Genomic DNA, 22,229 nt, shown 5'->3' on the forward strand with positions numbered 1-22,229 from the left:
GCAGCCAAACTGCAGCGACTCTGGCAGACTCATCTCCGGGGTGAGATGAGTAAGGAAATCCTACACTTGGGAAGGTGAGCCAGCCTGAACAGCTCAGTGAGATGCTCGCGAGTCATTCAGGCACAGCGTGCCCTCTAGTCCACACCCGGAAGGTCCAGGTCAATCTTACCGGGGTGGGGTGGCAGTGGAGGACAAGATTCCAATCATGTGACCAGGGCATGGTTTCAGACAAATAGGAATCTATCTGCAAACCCAATACCAAATCTGGCTGCCCTTCACAACAGCCCAAGGAACTATTCTGCTAAACTGCAGATTCTAGAAACTTCTGTTGGGAGTATGGACATGTGATAGTTGGCAATCATAGGCACCCGTCGTGACCTTGGGGAATCTTGGGAGACGAACTTGAGGCTCACCCCACCCCCTCTCTTTGTGCACGTGTGCAGACCCCTGAGAGCCAGCCCTCTGGGAACGCTGACAACATAGGTTTTTAGACCTATAAAGTTTAAGTGCTATACTCTATTGACCCCAGAATATTGCTGCAGACCCTAAAGCCCATGTGGAACACTCGGCCTCCCCAGGGATGCTGACACTTGTCACGCTCGAGCAACTCTGCATGCAGGCTGCACAGTACCCCGTCCACTTTCCCCTTTCAAATCCCAGCCTATTCATCCTTCTAGGTGTGGCTTCGGCATACCTCATATGCACAAGCCCTCAACTGTTCTGGCACCTTCGCTTCTGTCTCACAGACAAACCCCATAATTACAGCGCCGTCCACAAAAATGTGGCACTTTGTTTTCATTCCGGCTAGCTGAGCTTCTCAAGTCAACCGTGGTATATGGGTCCCCTGCAGGAGCAGCCGGGGCTCTTAACCATGGAGCCCCCTGACTGTGACTTGTGCTTCTTACTTCCCAATGCTCTGTCTGGGCCACAAAGCAGAATATAAGGACTTTGCTGGCTGATCCCTAGTGGGTCGCCACAAATAGCCCCAGATTCTGTCTGAGTAGCTGTGATAATATGGAAGAACACAGAACCAAGAGCTAAAAGCCCCGGGTTTTAGCTGAGACTACAGACGAGACCAGCAAGAGCCTGCGTCTAGAGTCTCAGTCCCCATCCCAGGATGTTTTCATGAAAACAATTCCTCCTGCATCGGAAGGGATTGAGGTGCATTTGGTGTGGTGGGGAACCATAAACTCCGCTGGATGTGCTGTCCTGGGGGTCAGGGTCTGTGAGCAGTGGCCCGGGTGCAGCTGCACACCCACACGCAGGCAGAGGAGGTGGCCTCCCTCACTGGACATACAGAAGTGTCGATCCCCACAAAGCTTACTTGTAGAAAGGAGCCTTACCGTGGACAGGTTCCTGTGTCCTTCCTTGGGCCGAGTAACGTTATCCCGGTCCACACCCACGTCCAGGTTTTTGAGCAAGGCCTTCAGCTGCGGCAGCGTAAGGCTGTCATTCTCCCCATAGCGCTTCATGAGATCTTCCAGGAAGGAGGTGGCGCTGAGGGGTGGCACGGTCTCAGAGGAGGCCTGAGTCTGGGGGGCAGGTCCCCATATGCCAAACAGCACCAACAGGAGGCAGCTAGGGAGGGTGCAGGGCAGGGGCTTCATGGTGGCCAAGGACACCTAGAAGAACACAAAGCCAGGTGAGGGCAAGGTCTCTATCTCTCCCGGTAACACTCAAGTGACTTTCAACTCCTCACCCACGTGCCAAGGACAAGGGTCCCTTCCCCTCAGACTCTGAGTAGGATGAACATGGAAGTGTGACGTGGCCTCCCTCTCCAGGTGCTCTCCCTGGCTTTGGAGAAGTCCTTCTTTCGAAGGGGCAAGTGACAAGAAAAAGGACATGCTGGGCACTGGGAACATGCCTCCCATCATCTAGGAGGAAGAGGCAGGAGGATAGGAGTTCAAGGCCAGTTTCAGCTACACAGTGAGCTTGGGAACCCGTTTCCTGAAAAGGGTGACGTTGCGGTGGAGAGCTTTCTTCAGGTGCCCATGCTCCTGCAATAAGCCCTAAAAAACTCACTAAGTCAAAACTAACACACATACACCCCAAATGGAGAAAGGAGTCCAGTTGGGAAGAGAAAGGGATTCAGCAGGAATGAGACAGAGAGAGTACTGGAGAGTGACTACAGTCAGAATCATTATATACATACATAAAAATGTCTTAATGAAACCCATTACTGTGTATAATTACATACAGTAGCCGGTTTCATTATGATAATAAAATAATGTGCTAATAAAAATTTATTGTTTTGTGTATTTGGGTATTTTGGCAACATCTATGTCTATGCACCATGTGCATACCTAGGTGCCCCAGAGACCAGAGGAAGGGTATCAAATCCCCTGGAATTGAAGTCATGGACAGCTGTGAGGCCCATGTCGGTGCTGGGTCCTTTGCAAGAGAAGCCAGTGCTCTTAACCATTGAGCTGGCTCTCCAGCCGCTAAAAAAAGTTTTAAAAAGAAGAAAAACAGGGGGCTGGAGAGATGGCTCAGTGGTTAAGAGCACTGGCTGCTCTTCCAGAGGTTCTGAGTTCAATTCCCAGCAACCACATGGTGGCTCTCAGTCATCTGTAATGAGATCTGGAGTCCTCTTCTGGCATGCGGGCATACACGGAGGCAGAATGTTGTATACATAATAAATAAAATCTAAAAACAAACAAAAACAAGAGAATTTAAAAAAAAGAAGAAGAAGAAAAACAGCCAGGAGTGGTGGCACAGGACTTTAATCCCAGTACTCGGGAGACAGAGGCAGGTGGATTTCTATGAGTTTGAGGCCAGCCTGCTCAACAAACTGAACTCCAGGACAGTCAGGACTACACAGAGAAAGCCTGTCTCAAAAAACAAAAAACCTAGAACAAAGGAAATAAAAGAAATGCTTACAACCTCTGTATAATATTGAGAATATATATTTAAAAGCTCAACCTGGGTGTGGCAGCACGGACTTACAATCCCAGCTCTCAAGAGGCCAAGGCAGGCAAATCACAAGTCTGGGCTACACAGTGAAACTTTTATTAACAGCGCAGAAAAGTTTCCCTAAGGTGCAAGAAAAGCCCTGGTTCTATGTTCAGAACTGCAAAATTCAACATAAAGACCTCATGTTCGAGGGACTAAATCACAGAATTTATCTTATTTCTAGAATTTACATATTTCAGACCTTATCCAGACTTACAGAATTTACTTTAATCAATGCAATTTTAAAAATAATAACAACAAAAAGTTAGGTGTTGGATAGATGGCCTAGTGGTTAAGAGCATTTGCTGATCTTGCAGAGGATCAGGGGTCAGCCCTCAGCACCACAGGGCAGCTTCAGTCTGGTGCCCTCTTCTGGTTTCCATGGGCTTACACTCAGTACACTTAATGTACAAGCAAGCAAACATTTGTATACATTAAATATAAATAACATGAAGCTGGAGAGATGGCTCAGAGGTTAAGAGCACTGGCTACTCTTCCAGAGGACCCTGGTTCAAACCCCAGCACCCACATGGCAGCTCACCACTGTCTATATCTCTGAGTCCAGGGGATCTGACACTCTCACACAGACACACATTTGGGCAAAACACAAATGCATGTAAAATAAAAATAAATATATATCACTTAAAACTCAGAGATCCACCTGCCTCTGCCTCCTTCCTGAGTGCTGGGACTAAAGGTGTATGCCACCACAGTCTGGCTATAATAACAAATTTTAAAGCAGAATTATTTCATACAGTTAAAAAAAACTGAGAAGGAAAAAGGGCAAATGAGAGCTGGTTATAATTTTCCTGTTAATCACTTACTTCCCTTAGTACAGTTCTAACTTAATTGGTGACATCAGCAAACACTGGCGATGCCAGCCCAGTAGAATGCTATCACTGGGATGATCTCCGTCCTGGGGAGGGGATCCGGCAGCAGCTGTTTCACAAGCTGCTCCACCTCTGTCCAAAGGAGCAGAGATGGCTAAGAACCAGGACTGCCTGAACCCTGACCTTGCTGATTACACACAATGTGATGGTGTGTTAGCCCTTAACCGGAAACATCATAGAACGATCCAGGGCAGATTACCAGGGCCACAGCTTGAATTTCCACACTGTTGCCTACAAGAGAAAAGGCACTGAGCAAGTCACTTGGCCTCAACTACCTCCCTTTTCTCATCTGTCAAGGCGGGACCCACCTCACTGGATGACCGCCAAAATTTACGGACCAAAGTGATGGTGAGGTGTTTTATTAGCCACTAACTACCTGAACTGAGATATCAAAATCTGGCTCTACCAGTTCAGACTGACCTATATTATATAGTGACGCAAAAGGAAAAGGAGAAGGGGCAACCCCTAAAAAAAGGCTTGGCACTATAGCTCAGCCGCAGAATATGGGCCTCATATGAACAAGGCCCTGGATGTAATCCCTAACATTGGAAAAGAGGCCGGGTGTGGCTGCGCATGCCTTAATCCCTTGGGAGGCAGGCGGAGGTAAATGGATCTCTGTGAGTTTGAGGTCAGCCTGGTCTACATCCTGAGTTCCAGGACAGCTGGCACAAATAGTGAGACCCTGCCTCAAAAATGAGAGAAAGAGAAGAAGAATGAGAACGAAAGAAAAAAAAAGACAAAAACTAACCAGGTAGAAAACAAAACTCTGGCTATAATCATTCAAAGACAAGATTGCTCTCCCAACTTCTACTTTTATCTCAGACACGAACCTGTCAATGAAACTGTCACGGGACCCTGTAACCAATCGAGTTTACATTCAACTAAGACCCACAACTCTGGCATCCTGTCAGCCACACAAGCTTCAACACACCTAAGGGACTCTGGCTTTAGATCCCACAGATGGGACATAAAAGCTGGGGACCAAAAACAAAAACAAAAAATCATTCTTCAGTCAGGAGATTTCTCTGACCTCAAGGCCAGCCTACGCTATAACAGCAAGTTCCAGGTCAGCCTGGGCTATAAAGTAAGACCCTGTCTGAAATAAGTAACAAAATAAATAAGAAATTTTTGAGGGTTGCTCTTCGGTGGACTATCCTTTTTGCCATACATCTGGAAGGACCAGACAAGGGCACAAAAGGCAGCCTGCAACTCAGTTCTCTGGATTCACTGACAACCAGGTGAATCTATGCTTTGAGGAGTGGATCTTAGACTAAAATGAGACTAAAATCCACTGTTCAAAAGAAGGGCTTTGTCTACAGGGTGGCACATGCCCCTACTCCCAGGATTTGGGAGACCCGGTAGGAGGACCAGGAGTTAAGGCCAGCCTCAGTTACACAGTGAGCTCAAGGCCAGCCTGGGCTATAAGAGCCCCTCTCTCAACAAAGAAAAATGGAGGGAGGACGGGAGGTTGCCCATCCAGTCAGCTAGCTGTGAGCTCTTTATTCTCTTCGCTGTCAGCATGAGGGCTGGGTGTGAGGGGCGGGGGTCGAAGCAGAGCTGGTAAGGAGAGCTGGCGAGCAGTTAGCCTTTTCCAAGCCGCTCCCTTCAAAGACGCTGGGAAAGGTATCCATCCCTAGGGAGCAGATAAGGAAGCTGGGATCTGGAGGCTAGCAAATGAGATCCGGAGGCAGCAAAGTCAGGAACTGAATTTTTCATGAACTGAAGTCAGGCCTGAATGACATCCAAACCCTGGCATCCAGTGTGGGCTCGGCATGAAGACAGTGCATGCCCAGGATGCCATGGAGAACCAGGGAACTAACTCTGCAGGCCTCCACACCGAGATCTGCCAATTTCTGTCAGCCCCACTGGGGACCCTAGATCCAGGCTGGGGACAGCCAAGGGTGCTATCGAGGCCAGGCTGTCTCACAGGACTCCCGCTGCAGAGTCCTAGAGCACTGTTCCTACCTCAAACACCTTTCTCAAGTTTCCCTTCAGCGACTTAAAACACTAAGAAGGAAACAGACGCCCTTCAACAGTGGGCGCCACAGGGTGATGTTACTTTGGCAGCTCCACCCGGATGGGCATTCAGGCAGAGGCTGGCATTTATGATGGATTGGTTTTCTCGTGTCCTAGTGGCCCCTTGATCCCTTCCTATGGCTTTGAGGGCAGCCTGCAATGCCCGGCTGTGCCAGGACCCAAGCCCGTATTTCTCCCAGAAAGCTCTTCCCTCGCCCGCTGCTGGCATGGCTGCTTCCCTCTCTAGAAAGCACTGCTTTGGGCTTTGCAGGCAAGACTGCCAGGGCTCTGGGGTGCAAGCCAGTACCTGCAGGTAGGAAGACCCAGTGAGCAGAGTTCTGTCACCTGGTCCAGCCCTCGAGCTCATCTCACCAAGAGTAAGGGAGCCTCAGTACAACCGGGGCAGTTAGGAGTCCTTGTCCAGAATTCTAGGAACTACTGAGGGCCCTACAGACTCAAGTGGCCCTGGCCGTTCAGTACGCATGAAGGGCGCTTTCTGCTCCAGAGATCTGGGTATCTTTCTGTTTGCCCTTTCTTAACTGTTAAGTTATTCTTAGGCGGAAAATGTTTATAAAAGACTTTGAAATTAGCCAGGCATGGTGGCTCACATTTGTAATCTGAGCGCTTGGGAGGCAGAGGCAGGAGATTGCTACTGGATCTATATAACTGAATTCCAGGCCAGCCAGGGCTATGTAGGGATGCGAGCGTGCGAGAGCACATTCGTGCATGCATGCACACACACACTCATGCACGCACAGACACCACAAGACAAAAAGCAAGTAAATTACAAAATCCAGATACCTTGGAGGAAATAAAAGAGACAGAAAACACACAGCTCTTACCAGAGGCCCTCGCTCTGCGGTCTCAGCCCCACACCTGGCCGAAAGGGAGTCACTGCAGTGGCCTAGGGAGCGGAGCCAGAGGCACTAGGAGGACTGGGGCAGAGGGAAGGTTCCAGTGTGTGGCCAGCCAGCCCAGGCCCTACCCACTAAAGAGTTCCTCCCCCTCTCACTACTGGGCTCAGGGTCGAAGTGAGTTATCCTACAGCCTCAGGTCAGCTCCAAGCACCAGAGCTCAGCCTCAGGGGAACAAAATACGTAAGGGAAGTCGACGACGTGACTGCATCCTAGAATCCTGGAGCACTGCGATGCTTCCCTGCCATCCTCAGGCTCCTAAACTGGAATCCTGCTGACTGTCACCCCCTTGTTAGGTCCAGAATACCTACCTTCAGATGGTGGTTCTGCCTGGTCTGTTGGCACACTTCTATGATATTCACTAGGTTCTGTTTTCTTGACTTAAGCAAGAGAAGGAAAGCACTTAATTTTTCTTCGAGGTAACTAGATGGTAACTTGCCACAATGCTCAGTCAAGAAGCTGACCACAGAGGAGGAGAGAGTAGAAACCTGAAGGAACCTGGGTGGCCAAGCCTAAGCCTCCCTTCCCTGATCTCATCAGCTGGCCAGGAGATCCACTACCCTGTACCCAGACTCCCGGGAGCACAACCATAAACACAGAGACACAGAGACAGGGTCCAATACAAACTTGGCCAAGGCAAGAGTGTTTCTGAGGCCAGGGAGGTGTACTTATGACCCTTCCCCTCCCTTGTCACATGGAGCACTTCCTAGGTGACCAAGCTGAATTTCAACCTCCTCTAATCTTGTTTATCTTTGAGGACTGGATGCCTGGAGGGCCAGAAGTTCCATTTCAGGTGGGCTAGCCAGAACTGGTTGGTTCTAAGATGGCTGCCAGAGTGACCTCCCGACAACCAGCTTCACTACACTCCCGAGTGTTCACTAGATGACCTCCCAGTAGTCTTAACTCTGACTAGAAAGCACACTGCTCTTCAACTGCACCCCAACTGTGACAACCTAAATGTTGAGCAAAACTAGGCCATTTCTCACTAAGGTCCCCAAACCCGGCAAGAGACAAACCGCCACCATTTTTTTTTGTCCTTTCCAATGGAGGGTTATGGGGAAGTTCCTGGAGGGCTATGGGGAGAAGAAACTGGGACGTGGATAGCCGTGTCTCTCTGGCAGAAGGGCTCCAACACACACCGGCTTGGGGATACCTGCCAGTTCCAGGAGACTCCATCTTCCCCTTCCAAAAGAAATGGGAGGTACTCCACCAAAATAGCAGACTGAACCGTGTCTGCACTACAGGGAATGTTCTTAAAACCCCAGCGCAGAGGACAGACCCACCCCCCCTGCCTCACTTCATCCTCCAGACCCAGAGAGCAGACCCGAACACCCTCTGTGTGCCTGGGGAACTGGGAAACAAATCGGCCACACTTGGTGGGAAGAGAACAGAACATCAGGCAAACACAGGCAGAGCCAAGCAAACAGCACCACACAATTCAAGGAAGACAGTTCTGCGCTTTGCTGTAACTGTGAGTCCACCAGACAGCAGCACTTGCGAGGGAGACTGAGGCAGAAGAACCATGAGTTCTGGGTCAGCCTGGTCTCAATAGTTAAACTTTATCTAAAATAGATAAATAAATAAATAAATAAATAAATAAATAAATAAATAAATAAAAGCAAAATAAAATAATACAAAAAAAAAAAAACCCAAATCATGAAACAGGGCCCAGAGAGATAACTCTATCCCCAGCACTCATGTAAAAGGAAGATATGGAGGTAGGGGCTTATGATCTCAGCCACGGAGGCATCCATATCATCTATAACACAGTTCCAAAAAACCCAACACCCTCTGTGGCCTCCACACACTCTTGCACACACATAATGCACATAAATTCACACAGGCAAACACACATCCACATAAAATAAACCTTTACATTGAGGTGGGGCAAAGGGAGGTCTTGGGAGGTAGCCCAGGCAGATCTGAAATCCATGGTTCTCCTGCCTTGCCTCCTAAGAGCAGGAGTATAGATCTACACCACCTGTATAGACGTACACAACCTGTACAGATGACGTACACCACCTGTGTAGATGACGTACACCACCTGTGTAGATGACTACCCCACCTGTATAGATGACTACCCCACCTGTATAGATGACGTACACCACCTGTATAGATGACTACACCACCTGTGTAGGTGACGTATACCACCTGTGTAGATGACGTATACCACCTGTATAGATGACGTACACCACCTGTGTAGATGACATACACCACCTGTGTAGATGACTACTCCACCTGTATAGATGACTACCCCACCTGTATAAATGATGCATATACACCACCTGTACAGATGACGTACACCACGTGTATAGATGACGTACACCACGTGTATAGATGACGTACACCACCTGTATAGATGACGTACACCACCTGTACAGATGAAGTACACCACCTGTATAGATGACGTACACCACCTGTATAGATGACTACACCACCTGTGTAGATGACGTATACCACCTGTATAGATGACGTATACCACCTGTATAGATGACTATACCACGTGTATAGATAACATACCTTGTATAAATGTATACCACCATGCCTGACATGAAGACAACCAGCAATGTCTGCACTATTCTGACAGAAAAGCTCAGGGATGCACACCTCTAATCCTCCCCCACAGGAAGTAGAAGCAGGAAGAGCAGGAGCTCAGGGCTAGCCTTAGCTACATAGTGAGTTTGAAGCCAGTCTGGGTCGGTCTCTCTCTCTCTCTCTCTCTCTCTCTCTCTCTCTCTCTCTCTCTCTCTCTCTCACACACACACACACACACACACACACACACACACACACACACCCCACAGTGAGTTGGGGGATGTAAAGAAGGAAAGAAAGGAGTTCAGGGAGCAAATAAGCCAGCAAAAGCGCTGCCCCACAAGCCTGGTGTGATGACCTGAGTTCAACCCAAGAACATACGTAAAAAAGTTGATCATTGGGGCTGGAGAGATAGCTTTAGTTAAGGGCGCTTGTTACTCTTGCAGAGGACCTGGATTCCAGTGCCAGCACTCACATGGAGGCTCACAACCATCTGTAACTCCAGTTCCAGATCCTGGGATCTGTGCCATCCTCAGGCTCCCACAGGCCTCCCAAGGTACACATACACACAGTCAAAACACTCATACACATGAAATAAAGATAAATCATTAGAAAAAATGTTTGAGAGAAGTTGACTATAGTGGGGCCCAATGTAATTCCTGCACTCACGCACCAAAGAGAGGCCGAGACAGGAGAGCCATCCAGCAGCTCACGGGCCAGCTAGCCTGGAACACCCAAAAGGAAGACCCAGGAGACCCCGCCCCAAAACAAGGCAGAAGGGAAAAGCTGCCCTCCGACCTCCACAAATGAGCTGTAGCGCACATTTGCGTACACACACAATAATAAAATTATATTTTTAAAAAAGAGAGCATGCTTACAAAAGCAGAAACTAGGAGCAAAAGAAATCCTTTAAAAAAAAAAGACAATCCAATAATGTAATTAGCGCCATCAGGGTGTGGGGGAAAGGATATGGGGACAGTGTAAGATTTGAAATAGAGCAAGAGTCACTAGGTACTGTCTAACATGAAAACAAGCAATTATAGATGACTCACAAGCAATTAACTCTGCAGAGAGAGAAAAGTGTCTCTTGCAAGTAACATATTTCTCTAAAACTTAATAATTCCCTTTTTGTTGACTTCAGTTTCTTTTTCTTCTGAAGCAGTCAAAGCTTTTCCATGGGAGTATTTATGTCTACTTTTCAATATCCATTTATGTATGAACATGCCTGGAATGCTGATGATGTATACTCTTTTCTGTTTGTTGGAGACAGTTCCTTTCTACATAGCTGTGGCTGTCCTGGAGCTCACTATGAAGACGGACAGGCGGGTCTTCAACTCGCAAAGATCTGTTCTACGTGTGCCTCCGAGTGCTGGGTGAAAAGCCTGCACCACCACAGCCCAGCAAGAGAACGGATTTCCTGAGGCCTGGAGTCTATTTGGTTTTGCTTTGTTCTGCTTCAGCCCATTGATGTGGGGATGCAGTGATGTAAGAAAAAGACAGGGGCATCATCAGGAAGCAAAAGCTGACTTCTCTCCCTTCCTTTGAAACAGGGTCTCATGCAGTCTAATAGGCCTCAAATTGATGTGTGGCTGAGGCTGACCTCGAACTCCTGATGTTCCTGCCTCTGCTTCTTGAGTGCTGGGCTTCTCAGAGCCACATGGATTTACGTAGTACTAGGGATCACACCTAGGGCCTTGGGCATACTAAGCAAGCACTGTCAACAGAGCTACATCCCAGCCCAAACTCCCTTCCAAGTACAGCATAAAGCCTAGAACCCTACAGAAACAACCACTGACACCTGGTTACAAGGTTCTTCTATGAACATTCGACTATAATAGCCTCCATATTTAGGGCCAAACTACAAAGATACAGTCACCCTTGTAAGTTTCAGTATCCAAATTAGCTAGGAATTATTCTTTTTCCCATTCCCCTTTATGGAGCGGAGGGCCACACATATGCCAGACAAATGTTTTCCCCATCAACAGGCTACCACCTCAGCCCAAGCAGCAGCCTTAAAGCCCTATGTTCAGGTAAACACTGTCTCTGGAGTTCAGAGAGCATCAAGGATAATTGTGGTGGTGTAGACCTGTGATACCAGCTACTCAAGGGATCTGAGGCAGGAGGATGTTAAGTTCAAACAGTGCTTGGCTACAGCATAAGTTCAAAGACAGCCTAAACAACTCAGTGGGGCCCTGTCTTAAGACACAGGTGAAGTGGTACATGCCTGGAATTTCAAGCATTTAGAAGGCAGAGGCATGAAGGTCAGGGGTTTAGGGGCCAGCCTTAATCATATCCTATATGGAGGCTAGCTTAGGCTACAAGAGATCCTGTCTCACCTCCACTTTCTCCCCCAAACAGACTCCCCTGCAAAAGGCTAAAAATGTCCTAGGCTTGACCCCCCTCCCATGTACCACATACTCACACACACAAAGGAGGAAAGGGAAAGAGTTGGTAACGACTGAGATAATACATACCTGCAATCCCAGCTGTCAGCAAACTGAAGCAGGAGGATTACTTCAAATACAAGAGTAGCCTAGGCAACAGAAGATCCTGTGAAACAGAAGTAAAAAGAGAGGTAAACTGACCTGTCTGGGTCCCTGTCCGCTCACTGAATGAGCCCGGTCCAGAGGGCGTGCACACCCACGGTGAGCTTCCTTTCTCCACGTAACACACCGCCTTACTCACCTGGGTCCAGGCATTCAGTGGCCTCCCTTCCATTCCCTCCCACCCAACCACTTTACAGTTCCAGATTCCTGTTCCAGGGCCTGAGCCTCCAGCTATGGTATGCCAAAGGCCACCCAGGGTGGGAGACTTCCACACAGCACAAGAGGCTCAGGGGCCCACCCATTCATCCCAAGAAACTTAAGGTTGCTAAAAGGGGAAGGATGAAAGAATATTAAAAAAAAAAAAAAAAAGGTCAATGGTAACCCAGAAGCAGAGACCAGAATCAGAACCAGTAGCCTGGGGCTCACCACACAAAGATCTGCTGATCTCCCCTTGTGTGTCAGCACAGCAGAAAGGTTATATGGCCAGAGACCGGTGATCAGGACCTGGGGCAGCCAGAATGGACTAGAACAGGAAGGCTTATTTAGCCCTGAGCTGAGCCCGGAATGAGTTTAATGGCAGCCAAACCCAGTGCTGGAGCCAGGAAGGGGGAGGGAAAAGCACACGTCAGGGCTCAGGGGCCACCGGGAAAAGCCAGAACTTCCAAAATTTCTTCAGGCAGGGGAAGAGAAGGAAGGGGCCCAGGGGAGCCGGCCAGTGCTTCCCGCCAAAGCCTGGGCGAGAGCTGCTCCTATTTCCATCACCTATCCATCAACAATTCCCAGACACCGATTGCAAAAGTGTGGCCTGCTGTTCCCTGTTTGCCAGACCACGGTGTCCTACATGCGGCCTCAGTACCGTGGCACTGGCCCACATCTCACTTCCGGCACCTGCTTAAGCAAAGGCTTCTGGCTTGCTGATCAGGGTCAAATAAAAAGCAACACCTAGTAATTAAATCATAAATGCTTTTTCTCCCAAGCATCTCGATTACCTCTCCTTCCAGGGGGTCACAAACCACTCTTAGCTCTCCAACTATTTTGGACACTATATTTCTTGGTCTTCCAACAAGCCTGCTTAACTAGATTTTTGTTTCTTGAAGGCAAAGAGGGCTGTCTAGTACCTCTTTGTCAACATGAGCCTAGCATGGTGCTGGGCACACAAGAGCTAGACGCAGAGAACTTCTGATCAAAGATGAGAAGTTTAACCTCCCGTCTTACCAATGTCTACAAGGCCTCTATAGCCCAACACCCCTGTCTACAGACATTCTATAGCCCTAGATGTCCCCACAGATCATGTGAAGTCAGCTGTCAGGACCATCTACTGTTCCTTCCCCTAAGTCATTCTCTTATCGTAAACTCACTACACACACACACACACACAAGCACAAATGTACAAATGTTTGTTTTGTCTTTTATTTTTCAGAATGGGTTTTGCTATGTAACCCTAGCAGGCCTGTTACTTAACATGCAGCCCAGGCTAGCCTTGAACTCCTGGCAATCCTCCTGCCTCATCCTACTAAGTGCTGGGATTATGAGTAGGCACCATCACAATGGGTACTTCACTTACAATAAGTAAACTAGAAGCCAGATTGTGCTTATCAAATCTAAAACAGTTCTGGCCCAGCCCACAACAGCTCCCAAAAGAGAAGAAAAATAAGGAGTTCGAGCCCAGCTTCAGCTACATAGCAAGCCTGGGCTACGTTAGATTGTCTCCATTAATAAAGAAATCAAAAGCAAGGACAACGAAGACCTACCTAAGTCCAAGAGTTCATTCATTCAAGAAACGGCCACTTCCTGTCTATGACCAAGAATTCTGTGAGTCCCTGGGATGCAAAGGACAGCAGGTGCCTTCCCTCACACAGCGGAGAAGGTAAGTAAACCCTGGACAAGAAACTTAGCAGTACAGCAAAGCCAAGGACAGCAGGCAGCTCAAAGGTTCCCTGGGCAAACTGAGCCAACGGATTCCACCCAGGCTATGAAACGGCCTGGAGACTCATCAGAAGAGATGAAGACACGGGCTCTCGGCTGAGCTCCCAGACCTACTCCCGAGATCGTGTTGCTGAGCTACGCTGCAAAGGGACTGCTACTCAGGCATCTGATAGTTATGGTATTAAGACATCCCTGCCAGGGCACCATTCCAGTGACACAGATGTCCTCGAGCCTGTCCCACGGAAGGGAAAGCTCAGCCTCTTCCCACAAAACCGTTACACATGTGATGAACACATCTAACTGGCAGTCTGAGTCACACAGGGAATTTTAGCACAGACTATCTGAGTAGTCTGGCTTTGTTTTCTTAGGCAATGCTAAGGCCCTAACCCAGAGCTTTCTGCATGTTAGTTAGCACTCTACCAATGAACTACGCTCCCAGGCCATGAATGTGTATTTTTATACATTTATAACAGAAGTCATCTGGTGTCAGAAGGCTCCCCTAAAGGAAAGTGCAGCACCCCAGAACTTGTGAAAGAAAGCTGGAGAGGGGCAATAGAACAGTTCATGAAGCTGTAGCCATACTTAGGGACTCAGTGAAGATGGAGCAGCTAGAATTTGAAGTCCACCGTGGCTAGATACACAACAGGTCACATAGGGGAGAGGATTAAGGGCTATAAATACAGGCCTTGAAGGATTCAAGAGAACATCTGGTTGAGTTGTGTGGGAATCAAACTCAGAGTCCCGGGCACACTAGGCGAGCGTCCTGCCACTCAGCTACACCCCAGCACCTGCTTTTGTTTGCTTTGCTTATCTGCACCCTCACACTGTAGCCCAGGTTGGCTTGGAGCTCACTATGTCACCTAGGAACCCCTGGCGACCCTCCTGCCTCAACCATCAAAGAGCTGGGAGCATGGGCATGAGCTACTAGGCCTGGCATTCATATGCTTTTAATATATCTGCCCGGCTGCATCATGGAGAGTGGGCAGAAGGCAGGCAGAAGGGGAGGAGGAGATTCAACAATGGGCTCTCACAGAGCGGTCAGGTCAAAACAGAACCAGTTTGGTCTGAAGGGCAAAAGTTCTTTGTGTTGGCTTCAGACTCAGCCAACCGGGCTATTATTCAGAGCTCATAATTCTGCAAGTGGAATTAGAAAAGAGACCACCCCAAAATTCAGGCTAAGACAAGTCAGCTCAACCCTCCTGCTGCAGCAGGTAGGCAATTTAAGAAGCATGCACTCTGGCTCTGCTTACTGCACACCCCGAGGGCCTTTGTACCGCTTGGTAAATGGCCAAGACTACCTGCCCCAGCACCCCTTCCCCAAGCCCCTCCAGACTTGCAAGCTAGCTCAAGCCCAAGTCCTCCTCAAAGGCTCTAGCTGGCCAGTCTCCATAGCTGAGATAGCCTGGCATCCCATCATTAGCTGAAGGAAGTGTGTGTTTTTAAGTGTATGATCTTCACCTGAGAACCTGCTGGAAGGGCAAATTCTCAGCACCTCCAGGTAAACCGGAAACTCGCTTAGCCCAGCAATGTGGGTTTTCCTTCATGCTCTCTGGCAAAGTTCCTGGACTCTACAGCCTAAGGTTTGCCACTCCACTTCCATGAAAACCAAAAGGGCAATAAAAAGGACCACATGGCCCTTTCCACCCAATATCCAGCCCTTCCTGATTGGCTACTGCTTGCCGCTTAGCACCTGGATACTCTGCACTCATGAGATAAGGTTACTGAAGAAAGTAAAGAAAAAGTTATTTCCAAAATGGGAAGAAGGCAGCAGAGAGAGACAGAAATGTCAGTCCCTAATCCTAAATCTTCTCCCACTTACCCAATCTCTTACATAGCATACTCTCTGGCCAAGGTCATAGCCAGGCAGTCACTGATTACTAAACGTAAGGCTTTTCCACATCCTCTGCTTCTTCCTCTCTGTGGGACCACAAACCAAAGCATCCTGCTTCCTAAGATCCCAGGCACCAAACAGAAACCAACCCAGCCTACTGACCCTCACTCTAGCCGCTTGGACCCTCCTTCCTGACTTCCCTGCCTGGCTTTGTCTCATAAGCCCCTGCACTCCTCTGGCTCCCTCCTGCCTTCCACCTTCAGCTGCTGCTATTCTTTCCTGGGCTCTGGTCTCAAACCAGAACATCACACACGAGGCTGGAGAGATGGCTCAGAGGTTACGAGCACTGGCTGCTCTTCCAGAGGTCCTGAGTTCAATTCCCAGCACCCACATGGTGGCTCACAACCATCCATAACGAGATTTGGTGCCCTCTTCTGGTGTGCAAGTGTACATGAAGAATATCACAGATACACACACAACCCACCACCCACCTCACCCCTGCACCTTCTAGGCCAACCCCTCTGGACTCAAAAGCCTGATGAAGCCATCAGAAGGCTACAGGTGCATGCTTGCCCCATCCACAAGGTGAGGAGGAATGAGGGGGTCCTGCAGAAATTCTGTCTCTACTCCATTCTGGTGCTCCCCAGCACCGCCTCACCCCAGCCAGACCCCTTCTCACCTTCCTCTTTGTCTCAAGGTCATGGCACTGAGAATGACAGGCTTACATTTTAGGTTAACTGCCGTGGCTGTTTTTTAACAGTCGTCCAGGAGGCTGGCAGGACCTTCACTGAGTACTTACATATAAAGGAAAAGGCTTCTATACTCTGGCGTAACCTCACCCTCCCTAGGCACCACAGGAAGTTTAGACTTCACCATGGAAGCACTGGGTGAGGTCACGAGGGACAAGAGAATCTGCACAGTAGCATCTTCTAGAAGCTCCCTGTGTTGAAGGGGGGGGCAAAGGAAACCATGCCCCTGGTCCCATCCTGCCCCCCTCCCCCACCCCTGTCCTGACCAGAACTCTGCAGAGAAGCTGTCAAGTTCAAGCACAGATGGATTCCAGAGCAAAAGCAAGCAAGGTTCTGGTTCATCTCACAGGAAGCCGTAGATCAGTACTTGCTATAGATGGAGGCCACTTGCCCAAAGCCGCTGACACACTGCCATCTCCAGGCAATAGAGTACAGAACTGAGTTCCCTAGCAGGGTAGCTATTTATGCACGGATTTCCACCCCCTCCCCGACCTCCCACAAACTGCTTGCCTATTAAAAAGGGATCAACATTCTAGCCAGACTTAAAAGCTTACCCTTTCTAGTCAACACTAACCTGAGCTCCAGTTTAGGTCATTTTCAAACACAGAGACGAAAGAAATAGGCATTAAAACAGTTCTAGGTGCTGGAGAGACAGCCTAGTTGGTAAATGCTGGCCTGGCAAGCATAAGAACCTGAATTCAGTACCTAGAACAAATGTAGAAAGAGCCTGGGTGTGGGGGCGTGTGCTACAGAGGTGGGGAAGGTGGGTCCCCGAGGCCTACTGACCAGCAGGGTAGACTACTTGAGGACCTTTCTGAAAAACAAAAGGAGGGAGAGAGGGAAGGAGGGAGGAAGTTAGAGAGGGAGGGTGGAAGGGAGGAAAAGAGGGAGGGAGGGAGAGAGGGAAGGGAAAGAAAGGAAAGACCAAAGGCTGGAAATGGCTCAGTGGTTAAGAGTGTACAGTGCTTTGCAGAGGAACAGAATTCTGCTCCCAGGACCCACATTGCGCAGTTAAAAATTGCTCATCACTCCAGCTCCAGGGTGCCTAGCACCCTCTTCTGGTCTCCGTGGGTACCTACACTCCCATGTACATACACACATATATGCATAATTAAAAATAAATAAAATCAGCCAGGTGGTGGAGGTAGCACTCGGGACGCAGAGGCAGGTGGATCTCTGTGAGTTCAAGGCCAGCCTGGTCTACAAAAGGAATTCGAGGGCAGCCAGAGCTGCTACACAGAGAAATCCTCTCTTAAAAAAGCAAACAAATAACAAAAAAGTGTGGGCAACACTTAGGTAACAACATCCCAGGTTGTCCCCTGGCCTCCCACACAGCTGCACGCAAAAACACACTATAATGCGCACACACAGACAACACACAAAGAAACTAATTATAGAAGCGCATTCATCAAAAGCCCTGGAGACAACCCAAGGGCCCCTGAGAAGGTAGGTAGGAAACCTCCAGGAGCTTCTCAGGAAGGAACTGGATGTGAGCGAGTGCACACAGGGAGCTTTTAACACGTGCCCACTGACCGTGCAGTTTGTAAGAGACCCCTTCTAGGAAGACCTGGAGAGCCTGTCTGAGTCTGGAACACTGCTCTGGAAACTTCTGGTGCCAAGAGCCCAACTAAGTTTTCATAGTAACGCCAAGGAGCAGGAGGAATTGGAGAAGAAACGTTGAGGTGTTTGTTTTTGAAAAATCTCTGACCTGGCCTTCCACTGGGCACCCACCCGGCTACCATCAGAGTTCTCTCTTTTTAACAGTGTGACAAATACACGCAAACATTAATTTAATCAAAGGGGTATTTCACCAGGCTGGTCACATAATGTTCTTGGCTTTAACCCAGTTAATGTTCTCTCAGCAAAACTGAATGAAAGTCTAACCTTTTCCTGGGCTTTAAAAGCTACTGTGTTGAGCCAGGCATAGGAGCTTGTGCCTTTAATCCCAGCATTCAAGAGGCAGAGATAGGTGGATCTCTGAGTTCGAGGCCAGCCTGGTCTACACAGTGAGCTCCAGGACAGCCAGAGCTACGTAGTGAGACCCTGTCTCCAAAAAAAAAAAAAAAAAAAAACACAAAATAAAACAAAACAGGAAATGGGGAAAAGATAGGTAAGCCCCTCCCTTCCCCACATCTCTGAGAACCAAGTGCCCAGAGTGGCAGCCACCTGATAATCTCACCAAAAATAACATTTTACTTTTCCCCATGGTACAGGACGTATAAGAAAGAGGAGCCCCACAGGCCATTTCTAGAATTCCTCAGCTGCTCATGGAAACTCTGAGTCTCGTCACCATTAAGCACACCTCAGATTGTGCACGCTATGTGGCATTGCTGGGGGAGGGGCTACAGTGGCTGCCCAGAAGAGGAAGGGGACGATAATCAAGGCCATAGCTTCACACACCACACACAGAAGGCAGCTCACCCGTGGTCAAGGTCTCTGTCATGGGTCTGCTGGATGTTAGAGGGTGTCAGAGAGGGAGGAGCAGAAAACAGAAACACGGAGACTTTGTTCCCAGGGCTGGACAGGCTGTCCCATGGGGCATTTTGGTCAGCTGCCCGGGGCCCGGGGGAGTGGGGTGACTGTACTTTTTGCACCTTTCTGGGAAAGGGGATGGGAATAGTCATGGCTTGCTGCCCTGGAAACCACCCAGGGACCTGGTTATCCTGAGAACTTGCCCAGCCTGCCACATGCAAAGTGTCCCAACACTGGGGAAATGGCACTGGGATACCCAAAGGCTAGAGATGTTCCATAGGCCAGGGATGTCAGGGCATGAGACCAATCCTCAGGGAACAGAGCCAGCCTCCCCAGAGGCCACCGAGGCTGCAACTAAACCCCAAGCTTTGTACTTTGTTCTCCAAGAAAACTAGTGTTTCTCTGGGCTGGCAAGGGGACCCTCCAACTTCCAGGAAAGGCCAGAGAAAGCATCCATAGGACAGGGCTCTCCTGACTGGCAGAACAATCTGAAGTTTCCAGTTTAAAAAAACAAAACAAAACCACAGCTAGCTAGGGCCAGCCAGCCACCCTCCCTAACAGGTCTCCATTCCGCAGTCCCTACGCCTCACCCCAGCAAGACTCGTTCACAAACCATAGGAGCTAAAAAAGGGTCTTACCAGAGTGGATGGAAAGGAGAGTGCGATCCAAGAACAAGTTAGCAGACGCCACACTTAACAAATAATTAATTTTAGTTTGGTAACATGAATTGGACCTATGGTCTGTGCATGCCAGGCAAGCACTAACCACCATGTTATGCTCCCAGACCTCTTTTTATTTTTGAAGACACTGCCTCCTTAAGTGGCCTGGAGTGGGATTACATGCCTGTGCCATCGGGCCCAGAAACAAATACTGGATCAGGGGTTAAGTAGCACTTCTTCAAAAGTCTCATAGAGACTCCTGCCTCCACCTCTTGGGATGACAAGCATGTGGCCTCACAAATGCGGAGCAAGCACACTACCACTGGGCCATTATTTGCAGCCTTTTGCGTCGTTTGCAGACGTTTATTTTTGCATCTATGTGTGTGTGGATCTATGTACCACAGTGCAAACTGGAGCGTTCGCTCTCCTTCCACCCTGTGTGTTCCAGAGATCCAGCTTGGGTCATCACATCAAAGGCAAGTGTCTCTCTATCCGTTCACTGGCCTTGCATTCTATTTTATTTTTTGACTCTCAGTTATGGCCAAACATTCTTAGTTTGCAAACAGTTATGCTTTTGTTTTCCCAACTGCCTACTACTACTCCCCTTTCTTCGTTTTGCTGAAATACAAGCATCTTTTTCTCGGTGCTTATGTTCATTGCTGAGACTGGAGAACGACCCATTGTTTGTTTTTTGTTTTTTCCTGCTTTCCCAGAGGACTGGTGTTCAGTTCCCAGCACCCATGTTGAACAGCTCACAACTATCTGTAACTCCAGGTGAATGGGATCTGGCACCCTCTGCTAGCCTCTACAGGCACTCGGATGCACCTATCTCTCTCTCTCTCTCTCTCACGCATGCACAGACTTGATGTTTAAAGAATATGTACCCCTTATTCCAGAAAAAAAAGATCTCATTTTATATTAACCTTTAGTCACATGTTCAAATGTTTTCCCAGTTATTTTCTTGTTAATTTTGCTCAACTGGAATTGGCGGCATAATAGTCTATCTTTTTATGTATTTGTTTTCATGTACATGTGTGTGCTTGTATGAGTTCATGTGCACTACATGCATGCAGCAGCCCATGGAGGGTACTGCGGCCCTTGGAACAGGAGCTGCACGCAGTTCCCAGCCACCATGTGAGCTGGGAATCAAACCCGGGTCCTGTACAGGAGCAGCCAGTGCTTCTAATCACGAGGCCATCTTTCAAGCTCCTGGAGACATAATGATCAAACAGAGGTCAAAATACAATTTCTCGCCAGGTGGTGGTGGCGCACGCCTTTAATCCCAGCACTTGGGAGGCAGAGGCAGGCGGATCTCTGTGAGTTCGAGACCAGCTTGGTCTACAAGAGCTAGTTCCAGGACAGGCTCCAAAACCACAGAGAAACCCTGTCTCGGAAAACCAAAAATAAATAAATAAATAAATAAAAAATACAATTTCTCCTAAAGTTTCTGCTTTTTCTAGCATGATTAAAAGAACATTCCCCAAGCTAGGCAGAGTGGCACACACCTGTAACCTCAGCTCTGGGGAGCAGAAAGCGGGAAGGCCACCAAGTCGGGGCTACTCTATCTAGTCTGCACGGCAGCACAGCAAGTTCCGGGCCAACCAGGGCTACAGAGAGACGACTCAAGAAAAGAAACAAAAAACAGCCACAAGACCTTCCTACTACGTAATTATAGACATGTGCACTTGAGTTTCTTGCATGTAAAAACTTCAGCCTCTAAAGAGAATCTAATTTTTTTTCTTAATAAATAGTTGGTTACACCAGTATTGCTAGAGTACAGTTTACCTCCTTTCTAAAGCTCAACGTGGAGTTCAGGGCCTGAGAATTAGGGTCCTGGGGACCAAACTCAAGCCATCAGGTCTGATGTCCAGTGCGTTTACCCACCGAGCCGTCTCGTCAGCTCCTCAACTTTTTTTTTCTTTTTTTGAGACAGGGACTCTGCATGTATCTTTGGCTGTCCTGGAACTCACTATGTAAGCCAGGTTGGCCTCAAACTCACAAAGATCCACCTGCCTATGGGATTAAAGGTGTGTACCACCACAGCCTTTTAAGTTTTATTTTGAGATATGACATAAGGTCTTGCTTGCTTATTAAGGCCCTAGATTGAATCCGCAGCACCAACCCAAACAGACAAGTCACAATGTGCCAAAGACAAGCAGTCTCAGGGTACAACAGCAAGGTTTGTTACCATGAAAGTAATCTGTGTAATAACATATATACAAAGGTTAAGAGTTAGCAGGCGCTGGGCCAGCGAGATGGCTCAATGGGTACAAGGGCTTGCGACCCAAACTAGGCGACCTGGGTTCAATGCCTGGTGCCCACATCAATGGGTAAATGGCAAATGATCTCTGATCTCCACGTATGTGTCCCCGTCATGCATATACATATAAAATAATGCTTAGTAAAAAGAAGACTTAAGAGTGGTCTGAGCCACACAGACCTCTGCCTGAGTCCCGATTCTACATTATCAGCCTCAAGGATCTAAAGGAAGACACAAGCCAATGGGACTTAGTTACCTCATAGAGAAAAGCAAAGGTCGTAACAGCCCCTCCCTCAGGGTAGCTGAGAAAAGGGAGATATGGAATATTAAATATAGTGCCTGCTATACAGAAACCACCCAAAAATGTTACAGAATGAAGTGGACCAGAGAAACAAAGAAGGCTTGGAGGTAGATTTTGGAGCTAGAGCACTCAAGAGGCCCATCAGCGCCAGCCCTGCTCTTTCTTCAGGGACACCCTG

At 48.5% G+C, this 22,229-nt stretch overlaps 1 protein-coding gene across 4 annotated transcripts in view; it reads right to left on the minus strand.

Moving 5' to 3' along the window:
• Positions 1-22,229, minus strand: part of Slc39a14 (solute carrier family 39 member 14) — a 46,219-nt gene that overhangs the window by 13,395 nt on the left and 10,595 nt on the right. For 2 of the 4 annotated variants that reach the window (XM_075949018.1, XM_075949020.1), the window contains exons 2-3: positions 11,782-11,857; positions 1,344-1,622 (exon numbers count right to left, since the gene is read on the minus strand). In XM_075949018.1, coding sequence (XP_075805133.1) covers positions 1,344-1,607 — 264 coding nt within the window. In that variant the 5' untranslated portion in view covers positions 1,608-1,622; positions 11,782-11,857. Of the gene's footprint in view, positions 1-1,343; positions 1,623-11,781; positions 11,858-12,279; positions 12,352-16,289; positions 16,328-22,229 lie in introns of those variants that run through there. The other 2 variants (XM_075949021.1, XM_075949019.1) reach the window with 2 other exon arrangements.

This window comes from Microtus pennsylvanicus, chromosome 15, assembly GCF_037038515.1.
Source record: "Microtus pennsylvanicus isolate mMicPen1 chromosome 15, mMicPen1.hap1, whole genome shotgun sequence".
NCBI lineage: Eukaryota > Metazoa > Chordata > Mammalia > Rodentia > Cricetidae > Microtus > Microtus pennsylvanicus.